General features: G+C 37.0%; 1 protein-coding gene across 3 annotated transcripts in view; it reads left to right on the forward strand.

Annotated features, from left to right (window-relative positions):
* SLC9A9 (solute carrier family 9 member A9) overlaps positions 1–24,359 on the forward strand; it is a 208,675-nt gene that overhangs the window by 154,355 nt on the left and 29,961 nt on the right. Inside the window, exon 15 of one of the 3 annotated variants that reach the window (XM_033005452.2) lies at positions 21,949–22,259. The exons of 1 other annotated variant lie outside the window; for it this stretch is intronic. In XM_033005452.2, the coding sequence (XP_032861343.1) occupies positions 21,949–21,952 (4 nt within the window). In that variant the 3' untranslated portion in view covers positions 21,953–22,259. Of the gene's footprint in view, positions 1–1,889; positions 5,415–21,948; positions 22,260–24,359 lie in introns of those variants that run through there. One more of the 3 variants, XM_033005454.2, reaches the window with a different exon arrangement.

The raw sequence follows: 24,359 nt of genomic DNA on the forward strand, positions 1-24,359 counted from the left end.
TAGCAAAGCTTTACCAGTAGTCTTCATAATTCAACAGCACATCTATTTGTCCATTACCCTGTACTACTGAGTAGAGATCGATGTTCAAGCTACATGTATGTTTTTCTGATACCAGCTGCAGAAAATTAGAATGAAATATTTCAGCTGCTAAAATGTAACTCTTTGAGAATACAGCTTCCTTAGAGAGTTCAAGTGAAGTTATCCTTCAAACACACTTTTGATGGAAAAAACATCTTTTTGGTTAAAAATGAATGTATTGCTCTAATTCATCTACCAGAACAGTTTTTAGGGACAAAAAGCACTTAGCATTAAAATGTTTCCCTAGAATAATTCTTCAAGAATACTTAGAAATAGTAGGTGAATATTGTATACAGGGGGTAAAAAATGTTTAAATGTTAATGCTGAGTACCAGCATAACTGGTTTTAACTACCACCTAGTTCCACTTATTTTTCAGAAGGAATATCTTATGGTTGTAGCATATCTTAGAAACTATAAATCAGAAGTAACAGGGGAAAAAAAATAATTTATCTGAAGAAAAAATTGAAAAAAACGTGGAAAACAAGAACAGGACAGAGGCATGAGTTAAAGATGTGAAAGAGATAAGGGTAGAGCTAGAAGACAAAGGACAAACAGAAGGGAAAGAGATATCAATATGAAAAAGTCAAACAATACATGCAAAATGAAAGGACTGTAGAAGACACCACGAGCACTATTTCTCAGTGGTTATCTGTGTGGTAGAGATCTTGAATATGGGTGTCTGATGCTTTATTCTAAAAAGACTGGTTTCCATGTCTTTTGCATTTCAAGGAAGCATTAAGTGATTTTTTTCTTTAAATATTTTTAAAAGGAACAAATTTATTCATAAGTGTCAATCTCTCTTTTAGTCAAGTCATAATCTTTCTTCAGAATTCAGATTTTCAGGGATTATAGCCCTGCCATTATCCTAAAATATATTTTTATTACAAATAATACTTCTACATTTTACTAATCCTGAAAATGTATGCCCATATACCTGCACAGAATAATGGTTCAACCCACTAATGCTGTGACTCACAGCTCTGAACATTTCTTTGGTATGACTATTTCTGAAAGACATTCTTTTCAGGGAGAGAGAAATTATCCACCCAAACTTTCTTTTGCCTTTCCCTGCCTAATGTTACAAAGCTGTGCTGCTAAATTTAGAAGAATAAATTGTGATGTAGCATAGTATTTGTGCCCAATACAAGATTGCATAGAGGATTCCGATAAAGTTTTCAAATAAAAGATACAGCAAAATAATAATCTATCTAGTTATATACTTTGAAAGCATACAAGACTGACATTTCTATAGCTTGACATTTGCTCTTAGGCATTAACACAAGTCTACCCATTCTTCTGGCAATAACATCTCCTATGCCTATTTATTTCACAAAGGAAAAGCAAGAGGGAAGAAATATCCATGAGGAAATAAAAATGTTGTGCTGTTACTTGCTGTCCTTATGAATGGTTTCTACTTAGTTCAGTGGTCTTAAGCAATGGCAACATGCCACACTAGGACAGAAATATACATAATGAAAACCCTGAAATTCTGTTTGAGAACCAAATTTTATTTTTATTCTGAAAGAAACAGTAGGAGCCTGATCCAGAGCCAGCTGGGTTCAATAAGGGTTGTTCAAGTATCTTTGAATCAGGTATTGACACCTAAGAAAAACATACTGTTCTAAAATCCGTGCTAAGAAATGTTAATACTCAAATAATAAAAATGAAGAACAGATCATTTAAGTACTTAGAGGTATCCACTTGGATTTTCACCTCAATAATTTAAACAAGGAGAATGCAAAATAAAGTACTTGGTATCTGACAGTGGGTAAATTCCAGAGAATTTATTTCAACTACTTTGTTTTTACAGCTTACAATGCATTACCATTTGAAGCTGTAATATCCTACTTAAGGCTGGTGGAAAAGTGAGGGAATAAACTAAGTTATTTCAATAATTTATCTGTGAAAAAACCCCAAGATATATAATTCAGCACTATATACATGGATTTATATCATTGTTTGTATTTTTTTCCGGGCAGATGTAGCAAAGTTTAGCTAACTAATAAGTAGGTAGAAATTTCATCCTGCAAAGGCAAGAACCTATGTATATAAGGGCAGAGCTCAAAGTGAGCAAAAGTTATCCCATTTCAGAGCATCCCACAACAGAATTATAACTTTGCTCCCAGCTAACATCAATTTGTTTTTAACTTTTCTCAGTCCCAAACTTCTTTACTTGCTTACTCCAGCAAACATCACTGGGTTTTGCCTGCCTAGTCCCAAGACACTATGTACCTGAGCAAAGTTAGAATTCCTCCTCTACACAGACCTGTGTTCCCAGTTACAATCTACCACTAAAAATTAAGGTAAAATTCATATAATGAAAGTGTTCTGCAAACAATCTTCACCTGTTTTTCCAGCTACTTTAGATTAAGCTCCTGCAATCAATTCTGGTTTAACATGATCTATAAAAGGCTTTTTGCCTGGTACAGCTTCTTTCTCTCTCTGCATTCATATAATTCTCACTCATGGGCGGGCATTTTTGGTCTCCACTGGCTGTTCTGTAACATCAGTTCAGGAAGATGACTATACTGTTCTCCCAGCTTCTCATGCGGTATACTGAGAGGAGAAGAAACTATTTAGGATTTCTGCACTACAACACAGAAGTGCAAAAATAACTGAAAATGAAAAAAAGAGAGCATAATGTATGTGCTAAGATGTTTCCATCCACAAATGCTCACCATCTTCATAAGGAGAAGCCTACATTATGTTGCAGGATATCTACTTTAATAGTGCACACTGAAACTTGCATTGAGAAAAAACAGTTATTGTATATCAGGAAAATATATGCAAGATTACAACAGAAGAAAACAAGAAGGGAAGAAAGAGGGACAAAGACTTCAAATGCACGGTAAGTTTCTTTGGATATTTAATAAGTGTTAAATTTCAAGACACAGGCCTTGGACCCAGCTGCAGCCAAGTTATCATGTGTTTTTCTGGCAATGGGGTGAAGATGAGATTGCATGTCTTATGCTCCTCGAAGACTAGACAACATGATCAGAGCACTAGCGCTGTTAGTAATCTCTGGCACACGTGAGGGGTGAGCAGGAGCAAGAGACACACGATGACTGTTGTTAGCCGGCTAGTATGGGTATTATAAGTACCGCAATGACAGGCCTGCCGCGTCCTTGATACTGCTCCAAGCTACCAAATAGCAGTGTAGCTATCTAACGTGCACAGTGCTTTGCTTTTCAAGTGGCTCACATGCACACTGCCATGGATAGAGAAAGAGGAAGAAGAGGAAAGCGTTCTCCTTCTTTACAGATTTCTTTTCAGTCTGAGGAACTAACATTCAGCTGCACTGAATAGAAGCAGGAGTCTGGGACAGAGTGAGCCGATTCGCCATAAAGCAACTTCTAAAAGTGTTTCTACTTGAACTGCAGTTATCCATCATTCAGATGCATTCCTTTCAGTTTGAGAAAAGATTGTTTATGTCCTTTGCACTTACAATCAGCCAAAAGAAATTGCATTATTTGTATACTTCAAAAGTTTATCCTTCTTAACTTATCAGAGCACCTATCATTTTATTTCTCCTGTGCTTTGTACATGGATAAACCAGACATAATGGCTGCCTATGAAGGAAGATAAGTACTGTTCTGTGCCTGTGAGAAAATGGAAAAGCTACTAAAAGCAAAAGTGCATTCCAGGGTGAACTGACAATCAAAGGAAAAAGTCAGCATTTTGGGGTCTTCGGCTGAATTTTCCTTATGGGATGACTTGCCACTCTCATAACAGAGAAAGACATCTTTAGAAGGAAAAGAGGCTGTAAGCATGCATGTGCATACCATTTTATTTTACCTGCTGAAGAAGTTTCTTAATTACTAATATTATGATTTGGCATTCTTTATCACTTCTGTGACAACAGCAAAATAGCACACAGTATCCTAGTTTTGGACCAGAATCTCATTTTGCTAGACAGTTTTCAAACCGAGAAAAGACAATCTTATCTCAGAGAGACTTCAGTCTAATTATGAATCAAAGAAGCATCAGATAACGCAGTGTAAGGACATTCAAGTACACACAAACAGTAATGTAGAATTGGCTAGCAGGAAAGGTAGAAATCATAGCATAGATATGCCAACACAGCACAAGAATCAGTTTTGCAGGTGTTAAAATCAGATCATAGTAAAAGCTGAGAGGAAAGCACAAATCTTAGTAAATTAACTATCGTGGATATCGTAACATGAACATGACACAAGAGCAGCTGACTAGATCATATGGCTTTCTCAAACACTGCAAACTTGAGCAGTACAGGGTCCCCAAGGAGTAGTTTATCATTAGCAACAATTGTCTGAACTTGATTCAAAACTCATTCCAACATGTTTCCAAGCACATGATCTAGAAAAACTTGTTCTTCTTACAGCACAGATAATCAGTCTATCTGATTTGGTGCTATTTTCTGTCCCTTTCCAAGGACACAAGATTGTTGAAACTCTGCAAATTAACCTAATAAACAAACATGGCTAATGATTAACCAGAATAAGTGACCTCACTTTGTCCTCCATTCACAGAAAGAAACGTGGATAAATAATTCTTAAACAATTCCATGCTGAATATAAAAGTAAAATCATTCTAAAGTTTCTATCATGTCAATTCTTTGGAAATCCTGTTCATGTCCAGATATTTTTACAAGAAAAAATTACTGAACATGAGTTAGGTAACAACTATGAATGCAAAGTTAAATACAAAGTGTTAAATGAAGACTCTCTGGTTCTTTTATAATATTTGACATACAATCCTTTTCACTTTTCTGTTGCATAGACAAATACATAAAGATTATTTGTGATAGTTTCTTGATATCTTTATTGCAAAATACAAATCTTGGAACCCACCCTTTCCCCAACATGATCCTGAAAGAAGAAGGGAGCTGCAGGAATTTTGGTTCCACAAAGTATAATCAAAATTAGATTAAGTTTGAAATTTTTACTGTTTAGATTTTTCATCCTCACATTAAGATTCAGTACATTGCAGAGAGGTCTATTTACACGTTTAAAACAAAACAAAAGGGAAAAAGGAAAATCAAAGTTAGGGAAAAAAGGAACTGACCAGGGGAGACAACAGAAAGATTAGGTTCCTTTTCACATTCTAAATTTATCTCTTACAGGTATATAAAATAATACAAAAACTAAGTCATTTTGGAAGAGGACATTTTTTTCCCCAAGGGCTTCATTTCACTGGTAGCAAAGCCATTACATCAAATTTCTCAATTTCTTTAAAGCCTTCATGGTAGTATGCAGTGCTTCTGCCTTTAAGTGAAGAAACAGACACACATGTGGGGAAATGTTATAGTATTAAAAAAAAAAAAAAAAAAAAAATCAATGTTCCAAATAATGTTTAAGCAAAATGAAAAAAAAAGCAACACACGATTTTGTAAGCTGTTATTGAAACCTTGTTGTCATTAGAGACATGCTGGGCCAGGTTCTATTTTCTTTTCTTTGCAATGAATGGTCAATGGATTTTGCATGCAAGAGTTTTGCGTAGCATCTAAGGCAGAACATGGCCTATAACCTATTTTAAACAAGTCTGTGTAGAATCACCAGCTTATCTATTTTACATTCTAGCTCATTTGATGCAGCATACCTTTTGTTTGTGTTGTTCAAGGGGTTCTCTCACTTTCTGATAACAAGGACCACAACTGAATATAAAGACTGTTTCACAAATCCTAGTCGACCCAAAATAAATGCATGGGTCTTTATGCAACTATGTCATTTTCTTTCGTGTAAAAATATATTAAAATGCATTAAAATCTACAAAAGCTAGAAACTATAATACTCATCCCACAAGGAGTTCCAAAATTTAAAATTAAAATTGTTCATAGAAAAAATACATCATTTTAATCTTTCCAGTACAAAACACCACCAAAGCTTATTTTAGAAGGACTTAGGTTGGAAGGGACCTTAAAGATCATCTGGTACCAACCCCCCTGCCATGGCCTGGGACACCTTCCACCAGCCCAGGTTGCTCAAAGCCCCGTCCAGCCTGGCCTTGAGCCCTTCCAGGGAAGGGGCAGCCACAGCTGCTCTGGGCAACCAGGGCCAGTGCCTCATCACCTTCACAGGAAAGAATTTCTTCCTTATATCTAAGCTAAATCTACCCTTTTTCAGTTTAAAACCATTACCTCTGGTCCTATCCCCACACCGCCTGATAAAGAGTCCCTCCCCACCTTTCCTGTCCCCCCTTTAAGCACTGGGAGGCCGCGCGAAGGTCTCCCCAGAGCCTTCTCTTCTCCAGGCTGAACACCCCCAACTCTCTCAGCCTGGCCCCACAGGGGAGCTGCTCCAGCCCCCTGATCATCCTCATGGCCTCCTCTGGACCCATTCAAGCAGATCCATGTCCTGCTTATGGTGGGGGCCCCAGAGCTGGACACAGCACTGCAGGTGGGTCCCACGAGAGCAGAGGGGGAGAATCACCTCCCTCTACCTGCTAGCCATACTTCTCGATGCAGTTCAGGATACAGTTGGCTTTCTGGTCCCAATCCCCTCTGCTGTGGGATGTACCAGAGCTGATCACCTGAAATGACTCCAAGTCTCATCAACTGCATAGGTATCTGGCAGTCCACCAAGCAGGTCAGAAAGTGGACAAAAAGGTAGGAAAGTGAAACTGGAGCTTCTGGAGCCCTAAGAAAGCTGGCTTTTGCAGGGCTCTCAGGAAAGGCTGTTAATGTGTCTTCTACATGATTTACCAGAGCCAGGGGAGTAAAGGGGAAGGTGGTAGGAAACAGGTAAAGCTTCTATCTACAATGCTGATGAAAGTGACCTTTTTTTTATTTCAGCAAACCTGCACTTTAGACAGAGAGAACACATCTGAAAAATTTTGACTGACTATGGCTAATTTCCTTCAGTATGTTTTAACAGCTAGCATTAAAGAAGCCCCTTTCTCTGCAAAGCATCACTACATGCTTCACCCCTGCCCCTGGGTGAGTGGTCAGTCCCCCTGACCTGAAAAACCTTTGAACTACACCTGAGAGCTGAAATATCTGACCCATTCCTCCCTCGGAGCCATTATCAAAGGCCATTTCTGAAGCTATTCAGACCGGTGGATGCCTAAGTCCCACCAAGAACACATAGCACTTCATACAACCAAGGCCTTTGTCAGGGAATCAAGCTCACAAAACTGTTTTAGTTTTTGCTCTTAATGTGATTTTCAGCTGTATGAAGCCACCATACATAGCCGTAGCATGTTAAAACTAGAGTGTCAAGATTTACATGTTAGCATAAGAGAAATTCAATACATATGCTACCAAGACAGAACTAAGTACAAGGATTCCCCTTATAGAGATATTTTATACAAAGGTGATATATTAATAGCTATTGACCAAGAGCCAAATGTTCCAGCATGGTTAAAAGACACAGCTAGAAAAATTGCTACATTTAAAAAAACACATTCCAGTTCTGCAGCTTACTTCTACCAGCTTAGCTGTCTGTTACAGTACCTGTCAAATCAAAATACAGACCTTGAAGGAGTTGATCTGAAGTCTAGTGAAGAAAATGGACTCAATGTAATGACCTCAACAAATTACAGCTCAAGACATCTTAGTATCTGATTTTACTGATAAGTACTAATTATTGTTCTGTGTGACAATTTTTTGGTTTGCTTTATTTTTTCCTCCCCTTCTCTATTATTACAGAGTACTGTAGTCTGTATGTACAAAGAAGCAGAAGCCCAGACTTCTATTAGTCCACTCAAGCATGAAATTATACTTTGTTGGCTGACAATACTTAACAGCACCCAGGAGACCTAAGTATGGTATAAGAGTACTGGAAGCTTATAACACAGATTTAATTAAGCATAACTTAAAATAATATTTTAAGTCTTTTATTTCATTTACAGCCCTCTATGTGCAAAAAGTTACTTTACATTACAGCTAAAGGGTTCTTAAAAGTTCTTCTGCATGTAAATCTTTCACTGTTGCCTTTCCAGTCACTTAGCAGACACCAAAATGCTTGGATGTGCATGCAGCACATGCTGCATTTGTAATATCATCTATAAATGGCACTTCTTTTACAGCAGCAATTGTCACAGCAAGATATTGCTAATTATAACATAATCTAAGCAAGAAATTGGTAATACTTCCTAGTAAGGGTCTGTTAATAATGATAAATTACAGTGGTACTCCTGTAAAAAGCTGTGAGACTAAAGGAATTCAGTATGATTAAGGTTATTACCAGGAATGCAAAAGGGCACGTTAATGATTTTCCATTAGAAAGTATTCTTGAATTGAACTCCCTTACAGCAAGCTAATATCTGGATGAAAAACCCTTGAAGTCACTGACATGTTCTAGTGCCTTCAGTGGGTGTGCATGAGACCCTCAATACAGGTCATATTTGGAAGCTTAGTCTATATATTGGCATTCTTCTGATTTTAGGTGGTTGCTCTGGAAAAAAACACTGTTGGCATCCTTAGTTTGTGTTGGCCATGATAGTTTTGAGTTGAGTTAAACTACTTTAATACACCCTAAGATAGAAACACCCATAGGTTAAGGCAAATGTGAAAACATGTGTGGGGAAAAAAAAAATTGTTTGCCTCTAATTTTAAAAACACTCTGTCAATCAGTGATTCAAAGTAATGAAATTCTTGGCAGCAGAGAAGCTCAAGAGCCATTTTCTATTTTCTGATATTGAAATAGCTACTTGATTCACTAGAACATGTGCATCATCACACATTCAAATATACTGTGAATCAACCAGGCTCAGTACCAGTTCTTAATTCAGCAGTTCTTCAAGGGGGATGCTAAGTGAAGGTGGAGACGACAAATCAAAAAGATTAAAATACTGATTTAGGGCTGACTACAAGTTTGCATGAGATACTGCAGCAGATCATCACATCTTATGAGCTGATTTTAACTACTGTTAGAGGATGCAAAAGTCCTGAACAGGGGAGACAAATGCTGTCTTTCATCTTGCACTATACTATAAGCTTCAGGTACAATGGAAATCAGATTATAGTGCCCATAAGAATACAGTCTTTTAACTTAGATGCCCAAAAAAATCAGCAGAGCACTTCTAAAAAATCAAGGCTGTGGCCTTTTTCATAAGGAACCTCTTAATTTCTATAGATTCAAGTCATCCTAGTAGAGGTTTTTTATGTAAAGCTAGCACCATTCCTTCCAGCTGAACATGTTTGTGAGCTTTTCAGGGAAGACTACTTGACAGAATTTATCATCCTGACCTTCTCTGCACAGTGCGATCTATTTCGTTACTCATAAATAACAGCATTCAGTTTTACATAATTTTCTCCTACAGGCCCAGAAGCTGAAGAAATTTTGGTGACGGTATTTCTAGAACTTTTTCAGTATGCATCTAGTTGTCATAAGCAGAGTCCAGATTAATGCACACAAAGAAAACGAGCCACAGTTCCAATCATGGCAACAGATCTACTACTTCGATACCAGCATCATAACCATGAAACCTGTTACTCTCCGTTCGTAGCAACGGACGAGCATAGGAAGAAGTTATAACTTAAGGGGGTTTTGTCTGTGACAGCATGGGACAGCACAATTATTTTATTAACTTTGTTACTTCTACTTTGAGAAAAAGGAGCCACTCCTAAAGGTGAACCGTAGAGGAATAGGTGGCAACAGAACATTTTTGGATGCTTGCTTTGGGGCTTGGTCACAATTGGTCATATAGGTGTGCAGAGGGAGACAAATAACAATAGATTGTAAAATAATAGCTAACAAAGTGTATATAGTTTACCAAAAAGATCATCAAAAATAGAACCCACAAAAGTTTCGTATTATGTCCTGCAGCTGCTATTTCAAAAACCAAGAAATACTTGGTTACACAGAAACCAAGAATACTTGGAAACACAGAAGGTTAGGAAATGCATACTTAATGACATGAAAGGATGGAAGTGTTTTGGTGTGATGATTTTGGTAACATTTTTTTTTAACTTCTACTACTATACCAAATGAAAAAAATGTTAATCTGATGAACATTTATTTTAAAATTATTGCAAAGGACATACTATTTAAGCAGACAATTTTTACAGCTGTGGGGTGTTTTTTTCAGTCTTCCATGTAATTATCTACTGAAAACACATTTGTGTTATAAATGGTAAAATCTCACTCCAATTCTGTAAAGTTCCTAGCCAGTGCTAATCAACTTCGAGTATTTTGCTGTCTGTTCATTAGAAATTTCTAGGGGATGTTTTATTCAATCTGCTAAAAGCAACCTGGTGATTTTCTGAACTGATTCTTTACCACACTATGGTACTTTAAATATTTATTTTTGGATTCAGAAGTAGGGAAAACCAGTTGAAAAATTAAGCATTTCTCTACACTTTTTGAAATATGGAATGTCTTAAAATAACCCACTGACATTGACCATAATCTTTAAATTTAAACAGTAAATTGTTATTTATTTTATTTTCATTAACCAAACTTCTGCTCGGTGCTACCTATTTTAAAGAATAGAAAGCCCTAGCTTTGCAATGTAAGTAGTTCAAGAAGAGATTCCTTCCTTCTTTTGCGTTTGCCACACTGCTAAGGACCTGTGGTCTAAACTCAGAGATGACTTGAACGGCAATTGTTACACCAGTGTAATATCATTAACTGAAGCATAGTCCATTAGGCTTAGTTTACACCAGTATGACAGAAGCTGTCAATACTTACAACCTCCAAGCCTTTCATTAGACATGCCTTTGGCTTCGGTGTCTTAAAAGCCTCAGTTGCACTAGGTAAAATAACGCATTCCTAGTTTCCCCAAACGAGCAGGAAAGAAGTTTCCTCCAGTCTACATTCATTTAAGTTGGATTCCTTGAGAAGGAGGTATGGGGAAAGTGGATTTTTCCTCAACCATTGCACTATGCTACATAGCCGTGGTCACAAAACTGCTTATGCTTTCTCACTCTCCAGTGATCAGCTGTCAGGTGGGAAGGGGGAGCACAGCCTGAATACAGAAACCCAATTTACACTTTAACTGTTGGCAGAACATCTAAAACCAGTTTGAGGAATTTTAAACAGTAAGGATATGCCCTAATATTTTCAGTGTGATGAAGATAAGAAGTGATAGACCACACTTTAATAGGGTAGCACAGAAATGGTTTTTACTCATAAAAAGCTGAGTATGATTTATTCAAAGGTTGAGTCCTCATTAAAGATGCAGAATAGTGCATGTCACAAATGGTTAAGGCTTTGAAATTCTTTGTGGATTATTCACTGAAATTTGCATTGCTACACAGCATGAACTATTTTTAGTTTCTGCATAAACAGAATATCTAATATAGAATTACATTAGAATGAAATATGCAATAATGCAAGTACTCATAAAGTGCTTTTCATGTTCTGCAGGCATCCAAAAGTTTCAAATGCAAAAATATGATTACATTTGCTGCACAAATGACTGCATATCAGGCTCATTCACATTTAATTAAAACTCAGATGTAAAAAAAATACATATATACAGTCTGCTAAAGCATAGTTAAATTGCTATTGATACTTCGTATCGTGGCCAATATCAGTGGGAACTGGAGTGCATAAAGATGTGATTGGTCTTTAGAGCTTGGTCCTTCTAGCTAAACTAGAAATTTATACTTTGTGCTACGCAGGAAGTGCTCTTTGTTAATGATCCATGAAAATGCAGATAAAGCAACTCTGGATCTGATTGTTCCACAGGCTGCTACAGAAATTTAAAGCAGCAATATAAAGGCAGAGTTTCTGTAGTTAATTATCTGTGATACTCAATTAATTAATACCTTAAATCTTAAAATATAAGAATAAAAATAATATTAAATGCAAATATATATATATATGTATACATACATATGTAGCCCATATTGAATATAATAATATTCTCCACATGTCATTTCCCCCCCAATTTCATTCTCACACAATGGTGCAGCCTCAGCAGCAGGATTCAATAGAGAAAGGAAGGCCTCAACACAGGCCAGTCTATATCTTGCCTGCTAGGATACTCTTTTAGGAAATATATACAGTTGATTCAAACCCTCTTGAGCTAAGGGGAACCAAAAATCCCGATCTTTCACTTCCCAGATCAGTGCTTTAACACTCAGGCTATTACATAAAAAAATTGCCAGTAACTCACCTGGCAGCTGAGATTTTTTGGTTGAGTTCACTGCTGTCTCAATGAGATAGAGATGGTACAAGGACACCTAACTTATCATGTCGCTCTAAGAAATAAAGCAGAAATGAAATATCTACACAACCCTCTCCAAACTGCAATGATACTAATGTGTCTATGTCTTTGATGCCTCTCTTTCCAGCCCAGGTTTCTTCTTAGCATGTGTAGGGATAAAGTTAGGAAACTAAGGAGATTTGTGGCTAATAATGCAGGTGACTTGTGGTTTATTCTCAACAGTATAAAATGTCTCCTCTGCTCTTTTTATTTGACTAGGCATCTTCAATGATATTTCCAAGAACATAAAGGATAACTGAAAATTACATTTTTATTTTAACTTCTTATATAGCAATAAATACATCTACATCTCTATGTTTTTGCTTTAGGCTTTATTGCTACAGATTCAACAAAATGTATTTATGATCGTGTTTTACTTTTGCACATGGAGGAGCTAGATTCTGGGTTTTTAAGCATAAATACATGGATGCTTACATTATGGGTGCAGCTACAAAATGAGCATTATGTCTTGGACTGCGTTCTCAGTCTCCCTCTATCCATGTTTTCCCAACATTAGATACATCTAACCAAAATAAATACCTCCTGGACCAAAACCTAACACACCCAGTCCAGACACATAGCAGTTCTCTCAAGAGTGAACACCACCCCTTCATCACACAGTGGTGTTTACAGTACTATTTTAACTGAATTGATCAGATCAAACCTGTCACAAGGCATAAAGAAATTTTGGGATGTAATTTTATGCACAGAGTGTCAGCTCTAATCAATGCAAATAAGCAAAAATGGCTACACATTCACTAGCAAGCAGGCATATACTTGCTTTGCCTCCATGTACAAGGTAACTGCAATCTGAAAGCTACACTGCACATAGAGCAATGCCAAGCAGAGCTATTATCTCCTGACTGCACATGGCAGGAAAAGATCATGTAGGTATGCTACGAAGTACAGCTAGGAAGCTGTAGCAAATAGCCATGGATCAGATCAGGTTGGAAGCTCAGGGCAAATGCTTCTCAAATGCTTTCTTGGAAGAACCTTGTAAAATACATCTGGGAACCACTTGCCTAACTTTTCTGTGGAAGGTGAGCAGTTTCCAAAGGTGGGGAGGGGAGTTCCTGCAGCAGAATCCTGAGCAAGACCTTGCTCACAAAACCTCCCTCCCAATGGCTGGGGAGGTAGGCTAGGAGCTTGTCACTACAAATATTTTCTACTCAAATTTTCAGAGGTAAATCAAAAGAAAATTCAGATTCTGTAGAGCAGTTCATCAACTGCAGAGCAAATAGCTATGACTCAGATTATCACAAACAATAACAGAACAGGAATTAACATTAGCAAACTAATGCTTCATCCGATTGTGAGGTGGTTTTTTAATCTTGTTTCTAATTAATTTTGACAGATTGAATTCAAATGTTTATTTGCTTTGCATGTGATATGGATGGAGCCCTTCCTGACTTCTCCTAAAATTATAGGCTGTCAGCACCAGCCTTTGTGAGCCCTTTTTCTTTTGGACAGTGGAAAAGAGGACTAAGTCCTTATTTTCATTTGTTAAATATTTTTGATGTTAAGAGGCTTCTGTTTTTCAGCAAGGTTTTCCTGCTTTTTATTCTGTTTTAATTTTTTAGATACAGAAGTTTTTCTTTAACTTGACTACAATGCATAAGACCCATTCTGACTGTAGAGCACCTTCACTATATTCTTTTTTAAAAGCCTTCTAGTGTTAGTTCCAGCTGAAGTACCAGAGGAATAGACCTCTTATCCTTCTCTGTACTTTCTGTCAAAACACTTACAAGAAACCTTTTTGAAACATTTCAGCTGGAATTAACAAGAGAAGACTGATTTCTTAAGGTATGCATTCCTTCTTCTGACAAAGTCAAGGAGACAGGCTGCTTCAGGGGAGAAATTACTTTTCTTGAATTCTTCTCTCCTTCTGATGTATGAACAATTCTCATGAATTTGGATTCTAGTTGCTTACAGAGGTGGGTGTAAACTCCTCAGCAATGAACATTTTTTAGAGCTAATGTGTTCAAAACTGAAGCTATCAAACAATGCTCAAGACTCATTTTAAAGAGCTACAATCTATCACACAGTCAGGTGACTTGGATTTTTAGGTTTCTGTACCCTAGGTCTTAATACCTGCAGTTTTGATGGCTGCTGCTAGAATGCACACATTTCAGGGAAATGGAAGCAAAAGAGGAGAGAGAAAAATCTTCTAGCAACAAATTTCACAGTAAATGAGAGAGCTCAGAAGGTCAGAGACTATAATGATTCTGCACAGAATTTCAGCTAGTCCCCTTAGACTGTGCATTAATTACATTTGTTACAATTGTGTTATCTGAGCATAGAGGTGACTTCTTCCTGTTCTGTGTTTATGCTGCCTATTTCATGTTTTATTTTAAAACTACACTTACAAAAACTGTTGTGAAAATAGCAGACAGGGAAAGTATATCAATGAATTACATGTAAAAATAGCACACACGTTCACTGCCACCTTGTATTAGTGTCAATAAAACAACAGCCAACCCAGCAAAAAAAGAAATCCAAAATAAGCCCCTTGGAATGAAAAGAATTGATATGACTCCTGACATAATTTAGCTCTTGCTCCAAGTACTAAATCCAGCACTGATGAAGTCAGTTATTGTGCATTAGCATTGCTGTAACTGAGGGCAGATTTTTCCTTGGTGACTCCTTCCTGTTGTTTCACTGTGTTGTGAATACTGATGTAATGGTTGTATCAGGCAAGAACAGCCAGTCTTGAAGGGTGCTTGGTCCAGCATGCACATCAATGTTTATCAATAACTATATCTGAGAAGGATAGCCAAGGCTACAAGTACGTGTGTGCTAACAAGTGAAAGAGTAGATACCTGAAATGTCTGGTATGCAAGATCTTGCTGCTCCTTCACATACAGGTGCTGAAAAAAAAGTACTCCTGATCCCTCTTGCCCCAGGACACAATAGAAATCAGACATGAAGCTTAAGTGAACTCTTCTGGCACCAAAATAACTAAGAATGGTGTTTGCAGTTCATTCTTACTGAAGGCTGAGCTGCTTTTCAACTGCCTGCTGTGAAAGCCGGAGTAAACCCAAGTTGAGCACGTAGAATCTGAAAGCATCAGGGCACCCAGCATACACTACCATCCTTCCCTACAGAGTCATGCAGAGTAGGGGCACAACCTTCACATGAGTCTTTTCACAGTGGAAGGATCATCTTCAAGACCTGTAACCCAGGTAAAGAGCTACATGATACTATGTGCTTATGAGAGTATCTCACAGGTTAACACACATGCACTGTAAGTTGTACAGACAAGCAGAATAGAAACCAGGCAATACAAGGGGATCAGGCTGATATTAAGGAGACACACATAAGTGTGCATGTAAAACCTATAAAGTCAATGAGAATATGAGTAAAAACTTCACTCTGCTTCAGTATTCCCTTAGGATTCCTACATTATTAAATAATTTATCACTACAAAATCTAAGGCAAGTTATTACTGATACCTTGGGGGGGGCGGCAGGGAAGAGCAGTCTACATTTAAATCTGTATTTGTTCATTTATATTTGTTCTCCTTGGTGATGAAGATATAATGGCATTTTAAAATAATATATGACCCAACTCTCTCTCTCTGTAATGCCAGACCATGCTAATTTACAGCAACTGGGAAGCTGAGGTCACATATGGCTTCAAACTTAACCTGCAAATTACAAGCCAAGACCAACCAATGCAACAATACAAAGACAAGGTGACACATTAACTGCATGAAATGAGAACAGGCACCTTTTAGCAGGAAGTTAATTCTAGATCCTCCCTATGGCGATTCCCAAAGGAAGAGGATATTGGTCAGTTGGAAGTAAGCAGCTAATCATGATTTGTAGATCTGCATAAAAGTCATGAATGATCAAGCTTAGAAAAATCATTAACCATCATTTCACTTTATCCTTCTCATGCTGGCATTTACAGAATTGAAGTTAAACTCTTCCAGTTCCCTCTCAGGTACTGAGGGGACTGATTTGCTCTCCTACTAAGGAATATTTTTAACATTTCTCTTTGGCATGCTTACTTTCTCACGCTGATTGATTTAAGATTAATCATCTAATGAGTTTGAGTGCATAGTCAAAACACACACACCTTAATGTGTTCAAAATTTCCTTGAGTTTTAAGAGGCTGATTAGTGTTATTTGTATTCATCATGGCACTAGCCTTTTCACTGGGCAGCCAAATTCTAAAACATTTGCTTGAAAACCTACCTACTTTCTTCCCCGATGATCTAATAAATCTTCAACTGTAATCACTTTATGTTACTACCAGCACTACAGTTTTGTTTAAATTCTTCAGTGTTGCTCTGCACAGGGATTTTGAGTTGGTGGCTGTTAAGGATTTAATATTTAGGGTTTTCCTTTCAAGCTCTTTCATCTTCACTGAAGCACTGCATCACTTCAGTTCTCCAGTTTTTGCTCCAGTTATGTCTGTATCCAGTTGTGCTTGTATAGTTTCCCTACCTATTTTTTTTTTCATCTTCACCTGATTCTGAAAGGCCCTTAAATCTGTGGCTCGGCTCCAGCTGAAATTTTCAATAGAGCCTGATATTTTCACATTAGAACTGTTAATTTTCCTCATTGCTTTCTGATATTTTTTTTTCCAAATTTTATTTTTAGGTGTTGGGTGGGTTGTTTTGTTTTGGTTATGTTTTGGGTTTTTTTCAAAACAAAGACTATGGTTACTGGCAAGACATTCTGCTCAATAGGCTGTGGCATTTGGGACAGAGGATCTGCTTAGCTTAATGCAGCAAAAGTAGTAGCAAAAGATCAGGTGAAAACTTTCTCATTTGTTTTACCATCTCATAACAGCTAGCTTTCTTCATGCACACCTTCAATCTTGTAGAATGCCTGTGACATTCTAAGATAACATTTTTATTGGTGTTATCAAAAGAAGAAGTATAGAAAACAAAATCAGAACATATCTCACTATGTGGTAAGATATACTTGTGGCATACACGACAGAACAAGATGAAACTGTAGTAAATCTATGAAGGAGATTACATGCTCTCCATATGATGAAACTCTGATCAGTCATGGTAGCTGTAAAGGAATTTGAAAATCAAAATGAGGCTTGACCGGACAGAGACAAGAAAAGGAGAAAAAATCATGGCACACACCAAAGGTCAGAAGTCAACAAGACATAGAGTACTGGGCCTTTTAGATCCCCCTACATCTGTACACAATTGAAAAAAAAAAAAAACACACATAAGCTTTGTTGTAAGTAGATGGTTTTGAGCTGCCATTCTACCATCTATAAGCACTTGTCCAGTATTCTGTAGTCGTAGTAGACTTCCAATAAATATTAATCCTCCATGAGCATACTTGTAAAACCCTTCATCTTTTAAGAATCCTTTGGGCCTAGAATATCTGACCATAGGTTAATTAATAAATGGCTACTAAAACTGAGATTGCAACACAACTACTTGATAACATATCTAATGTTTTCAGCCTCCATATCACTCAGCTGTTATCTATGGGCAATAATTTTTCTCTGAAAAGTCTGACAGGAGTCTAGTAAAAACTGAAGAGTTGAAACTTTTATAAACATCTTAAATCATGCTTCCTTAGTAGACTGGTTAAAAAAAAAAGAAAAAAGTAATCTATAAGAATCTTTCCTTTTGATCATCTTACAGTGTTTTTTTGAGCTAAAATGCATGTCAGCCATTATTTAACAACACCACCTGCATAGAAGAAACAGTATTTTGATGATCTCCAATCTGTAAGTTAAAAGAGCTCCATGAATCAACAGGTATTATTTTCAGATTCATTGCTTTTATTAAAATTATCTATTTTCTCAAGTCAAACCACTAGCATGGCATTTTCAATAGACTTTAAAGATGCCTCATGACTGGTTTTAAGAGCTACATACAGATTTTGCCATTTGTACACACTTCGCACAATCTGTATTTTTAAACTTCTTCATATATGACTGTGAGCTAAATGGCATGAATTAGATATGTGCAAAACCCTTTCCATATATATTAGTTAAGCCATATATAATATAATACAACTCCAAACTGAGACATTTAAAACCTCTCCATTTACTGTGGTAAGGCAATTTCCATAATTACACAGAGTCGGCCACTACTGTAATTATTCCTGTTCTTCCCCACAAGGACCAGTTGCTGCATTTTGAACTGGTAGAGTGAGAAATACAGGATCACATATTTAAATGTAGCTCTCCACCTTGAACCTGAAAATTGCAAACCAGCAAACGTGATTCAGAAAAGCCTGCTGTGGTATTTTCTCCAGTATCTTGAAAAATCTCCAAGGCAGAGAATGAAAATGCCTTTCTCTGCAATGGTGGTTTTGATACAGCAAGAAAAGGAGAAGTGCTGCCCACTGTTCATTAACAAAATTGCCTCTTGGTAATCTGTGAAACTCTAAAGCAGCTGAAATCCTTGCCTTTTTTTTTTTTTTCCCCCTGACAAAAGCACTGAGCTGTCATCCATTTACAAATTAGCACTTCATTGAGTTTTCGTCCATTTACAAATTAGCACTTCATTGCTGAAACACATTTAATGGCTTATATTTTGTTTAGAGATTTTTAAAAGATGATGTTCTTCTCAAGTGCAAGTCTCTGGAGATTTCTCATTCATCACATCGATATCCCACCACCACAGCCACTGCTTAGGAAATTGTAAACTATAATACCAACAGGCTGTGACACTAATGCCCTGTTAATGAAACTTAACTTGTTCTTTATTCCTGTCAGATGAGAACATGTTCTGTATCTTACTAAATCTGACTAATGACTATGACAACTCTTGCCTGTTTGCTTCTAGCAGTGCCATGCCTGTCCTGAAAACTGAGTGAATTCTCTAACACTCGGCCCATGTTAAGCCATGCTGCTCCTGCTGTTGCATTGCCACCTGCGCCCGAGCTAGCCAGTGTAACAGCAGCTAGCAGGAGCAGCCTGCAGAAGCTGCAAGTGCATCTCTGACAGCAGTACTAAGTATATAACTGTATCTAGAGGATAAGTGACAAATCAGAAAAACGAACTTTGACATTTCATAAACAAAACAGTGTTCTGGCTCACAGAGCTGACAGCTTTTCAGATACTGAAGAAAGGTATGTCTGCAGTCTTGGGAAGCAAGAACGGGCAAGAGTGTACATGATTTTTGTAAGATGCATAGTAAGGTCTTTCACTGCTGAGGGCACAGAGAAACATTCAGAGAAGTATCTAGGAAGAAAGGAGCAGACTAGAGGTACAGCTCATGTGCTCCCTTTTCCACCCTCTCTCAGCACAGTGTGTGGGGACAGTGAAACCCCAGCCGCTGTGCCCCGGGGCTGTGTGTCCTGAGGCAGCACCACCCCGCTCCCCAGTGCGGGGCTTCAGTAAAACCCACCTACCCTAGCTGTCAGGAAACACCTGATCGCTCCCATAACAACTGCATCACTATATAAGCCTCGAGTGGGTAAAAGGCACTATTTTTCCTTTTTACTAAAATTTAAGATATAAATGCATAGTTTTATTTTTTTTTCCTTCAGCAAATTCTTATTATCTTTACTCCAAGTTCCCCTAAAAGCAGCACTTCCTTTTCTGTGCTTACAATAGAAAAAAAAGTGCAATTTCCTTCTGTGGGAGACCTACTTTGAAGACCGAAATCTCTCCAGTACTCTAAATATTGGTCATGACTGGTTCCCATACCACTGATTCTATGTCATGTGGCATGGATAGATATCATCCACTTCTGAGAATTAAACACTTCCTGTAATGATTGGCATTTTCACCAATTATCAATCCTTCCATGAGACACATGTCAAAACAGCACGAAAGTTTGTCTTCATGCTGCTGCTATGTGTCTTAATTTTGTAAATACTGCTTGGACATAAAAAACAATCATATTGCACAAGTTAGGTTTTGTTGTTTTTTTTTTTTTCTCCTTAAAAATGACTCTAATTTTAGGAGGTAAATTTCACAAAATATGCAAAATATTCAAGAACTTCTGAATTAGAAATCCCCTGAAGTTTTAAGAAACTTAAGGAAGCCCTTACTTTACCACCTATTTAAGTATATGACAGAGGTTTGCAAGCTAAAGGATCTTAAACTTCTGTTCCCAGGTTCACAACGGTTTCAGCGTAATTTCAACTGAAGTTGCATGAGCAATGGTCAGCACCACTGAAGCCAAGGGGAGCTTTTCCACCCGTTTTAATACATGCAGAGTTAGGTGCTTTTTTTGGCCCAACTTGCAAACCAGGGGTCTATAATACATGTACCAGAGTGTCAGCAAAGGTCTCAAGCACCTTACAATATTTATTCTTTCAAAATCAACTATGATATAAATATTACTGTTCCCTTTTTGCAGCTGAATAAACCATAATAGACAGTAATTAAGGTACCAAGTATAGACCCACGTCTCCATTTCTACAGCTGCAGTAACAATAAATTGTGCCTGGAACTTTTCAAAGATGATTCACACATTTTATGAAGTTTTTTTTCTTTTCACAAGCTGTGGATACAACAGTACTGGCCAAGAGATGGGAAAAATGTTTGTGTTATGATAGATGGTCTGGAGAAAAAAAAAAAAAAAAACAAAAAAAAAAACAAAAAAAAAAAACTAGAATGTTTAAAATTGATGGAAAAAAAAAAGAAAACAGTAACTTGATAGATTCCTATTTTGCTGCTGTTCCAGGTCTTATCAAAACTTTCTCATCAGATTTGGTGTCATGAAAGAAGCAAGTCACAAAACTGGGTAGTGAGCATTTCTTACGCTATCAGCGTGTTGTCTGAAAGCTGTGTCACTGTTCTTGATACAAAAAAAGTAGGTTGATATTTAGGAGAAATAACAGAACAGGCAGCATGTTTGAGAAACCTGCTTTTGTGCAGATGTTATGCAACTGAAGAGAAGCAAAAAAAAAAAAATACAATTTCTTTCAGAAAGATGAGTGATGAAAATGCCACACTTACACACAGGTAACTATCGTTGTATAAATGCAGAAGTGAATACTTCTGTATATACAAACACATATAGTGCTCTGTCAAAAGAATGCTTTTTTGTAATCCAGAGGAAAAATAAGGCAACTAATATAGTAGAGTAGGTGGAAGAAAATCCTAGTGCCATCAGAATAAGGTGGAAACATTCCCACTGAACTCTGTGAAGTCAGGATTCCACTATACCTCTATACTGGATTGAAAGCTCCTTTGAATACTGACCAACGTTGACAGTGAAATATATTTTAAGTTACAGCAAAATGCAATTTTCTAGCAGAAGGAATTCTAAATAAAGGTCAGGCAAAACTCTACATAAGCTCGAGGTCAGATTTAATATGGCCTTTTGAACATGAAAATAAGGAATATTTTCCTATTTTCAGCTAAAAGGTACAGATTTTGCAAGAAGTCTTCCTTGACCTACTTATATGCGGAAGCCTGATGGTTTCAGAGGACTTCCTACTGGGAAGAAATCTAATAGCATCTGTCCTTTCCAAAATGCACACACTTGCCAACATTACAAGATCCATATTCTATTTTCCTACCCACCACAAAGTACATTTTAATATTATGTAAAGAAATACCTTACAGTAACCAAAAATACACAGGTTTACCAAAATTGTCATAACCATTTGTCTAACATGAATTTCCAAACAGTAATTTTTTTTTTCCTTTCCGTGGATTCTTGTTACATTTTTCTTCTCACACTTCTTTCCCTGTAATGGAGAAAAACTGATGTATATGTTTTCTGAGGAGTATGATTCACTGGTTTCTGCAGCTGTAGTGCCAACCTTAACTGTTCTTCAAAAACCCAGATGAGCACATATGGTTACTTGAGAGGTGCTCTTCAGCTCTTATCACGTAATATTTTTTACAACTCTGCAGTAATCTGATTTGGGGAAAATAGTTCTCAAGTACCACAGGTGAAAAAATGGGACTAAAATGCACCTTTTTGCATTGTTCAGAAGACAAAAAATATTAAATATGTTTTGTCTTTAGTAGTTGACAACTTTTTAAACAGACTGAAGCTTATGAAGAATGCTGCTCTTTGAGAATCTGAATTATCTCACATATCAAGCTGCTACATAGGGGTTTCATAGTTTAACTGAATAGATCTAAGACCTGGTTCTTAACTAGCATCCCTTGACTTAAAAGAAATTCTGAAATGTGTAGCACAGTCCTATATTTAAGGTTGTATCTTCTTGATCTACATTTTATGGAATTTTCTCTATGTTGCTATCTTTGATTCTTGTCTCAAAAAAACGTTTACCAGTAGGCTGACATGCCTATACTGTGTGACCTTCAGGTATCTTTATGGTAGGTCAGATTTAGTTCTCTTATCCTGAAGTTTCTTGTGTGGCTCTGAATTTCAAAGATCATGATGAGAATCTCAAAGTGTCTTCCTTGTCTGTCCTTTTATTTGTCATATTTCTGTGAAGCAGATAGTACTCTCTGCCAATCTAAAACAAACTTCCATCAGCAATGTTGATCTAGTAACATTTACCAACTAGATTAAGAGGACTTTCTTGAAGACAAGCTTGTTTTCCTTTTAAATTTCGTAAGGGCAATGTGTCCTTATACCATACCATGATGGCATGTCTATAGCTGCAGTAATATCTGCCATATACATAGGAATGAGATTCTGTTATTTTTGAGAGGTATGAAAGACACACATCTCATGTACTTCAGAACAAAGGATGGATGAAGTAGTATCGTTCCACATGAAGTATCAAGCAAGCATTTTTCCATTTTAAAAACAATTTTTTTTATGAAGATGTAGATGAACTACTGTACTAATTTAATCTCTCTACTGAGTAGAAGTATAAGGGTTCCTCATAGAAGAGCCAGAATGTGTCAAATTACATGACAAATGTAAATAATATTCGATAAGTTTTATACTAAGGCACAAACTTTTAATTCCCTAATAATAAATCTAATGTCTGATAATAAACCCAAGCTAGGATAAAAAATAAAGTAGATCTTCATGCTTTACTCATACTGTAGTAAGTGTCAAACAATACTACAGAATTTTTTTTCAGTGGAGAATGTGCTTTCCGCAGAGCAGCAGATTAGTAAACATGTTTCAGGTCACAACTAAAGAGTATGTTTAGATTCAAGAGTAGAAACTTGAACGTTTCCTGCTGCTCTTTGGACAGATATCAAGCAGTGGCATCAGTTCTTCCTTTTATAAAGCTACAGTAAATTATAACTAATTCACAAAAACAACCCCTGTTCAGTACTATACAAGAAATTTGCAGGGTAATCCACAAGCCAAATTCAATCTTAATGTTCAGTTGACATAGAAAAGCATCAGCCAAAACATCAAAATAAAATTTCAGTCTTAGTAGTCACAGAGGTCAAACATTATAGTTATTTTTAAATTATTTACAGGTTTGGATACAAAGAAAAATGAAACAACCATAAGACAGCTGTTACTGGTGCTGAGTTACAATGTAGTATATTAAATGCAAAAATTTCAAATGTAATTCTGAAGGAAGAAAAAATATTTATTACCTGTATATTAAAGAGTGAGTCATGAGGAAAGAGAAAAATACCTGCAACAGAAGCTATAAAAAAAGGCAGAAGACTAGTGGGGAGGGGGTTCACTACTTGAGATTGCAGGTTGTTTTACCTGTGACTGACTAAAATGGTGACCTGAGAATATACAAATTGCCTTACCTCAATTCAGCAGTGAAATGAGGAATATTAGACAAATCTAAGTATAACAGAAGGACCAAGGAAGGAAATTAGCCAGTTGTATATTCCTCCCTCTTCTCTGTGTGTTCCTGCTGAAAGTCTCCCACACTACCAGCTGTCCCCTTCCCTGCTTTTCTCAGTGGTTTGATCCACTTAGGTTGATCATCTTTCCATAGCCCTGGCTACTGGGGAGCAGGGTCCCAAGTAGAGGAGGCAGATGACATTTAGTTGGTGAAGTAATGGTCCAAGAAGACTTATAGAGAAAGAACATTTTGGGATGACAGATACATCTAATATTTTTTTGATTAACTGGCAGAGCACTATTCCACCTCTTTAATTAGATACCAAGTAAGGCACGATTATTTTGCCTAATATTTTAAAGTGACATTAAGACTACACAGAAATAGTCCTACAGCAGAACTGCCTAATGTGGACAAAACCTAGTTGTTAGGCTGCTTTTTTTTTTCCCCCCCAACATACTCATTTTGCCATGCTTGTTTTCTGTACGTTTGCTATGAACACCTTTCTT

Source organism: Tyto alba, unplaced genomic scaffold, assembly GCF_018691265.1.
Source record: "Tyto alba isolate M040663 unplaced genomic scaffold, T.alba_DEE_v4.0 Super-Scaffold_10, whole genome shotgun sequence".
In the NCBI taxonomy this organism is placed as follows: domain Eukaryota; kingdom Metazoa; phylum Chordata; class Aves; order Strigiformes; family Tytonidae; genus Tyto; species Tyto alba.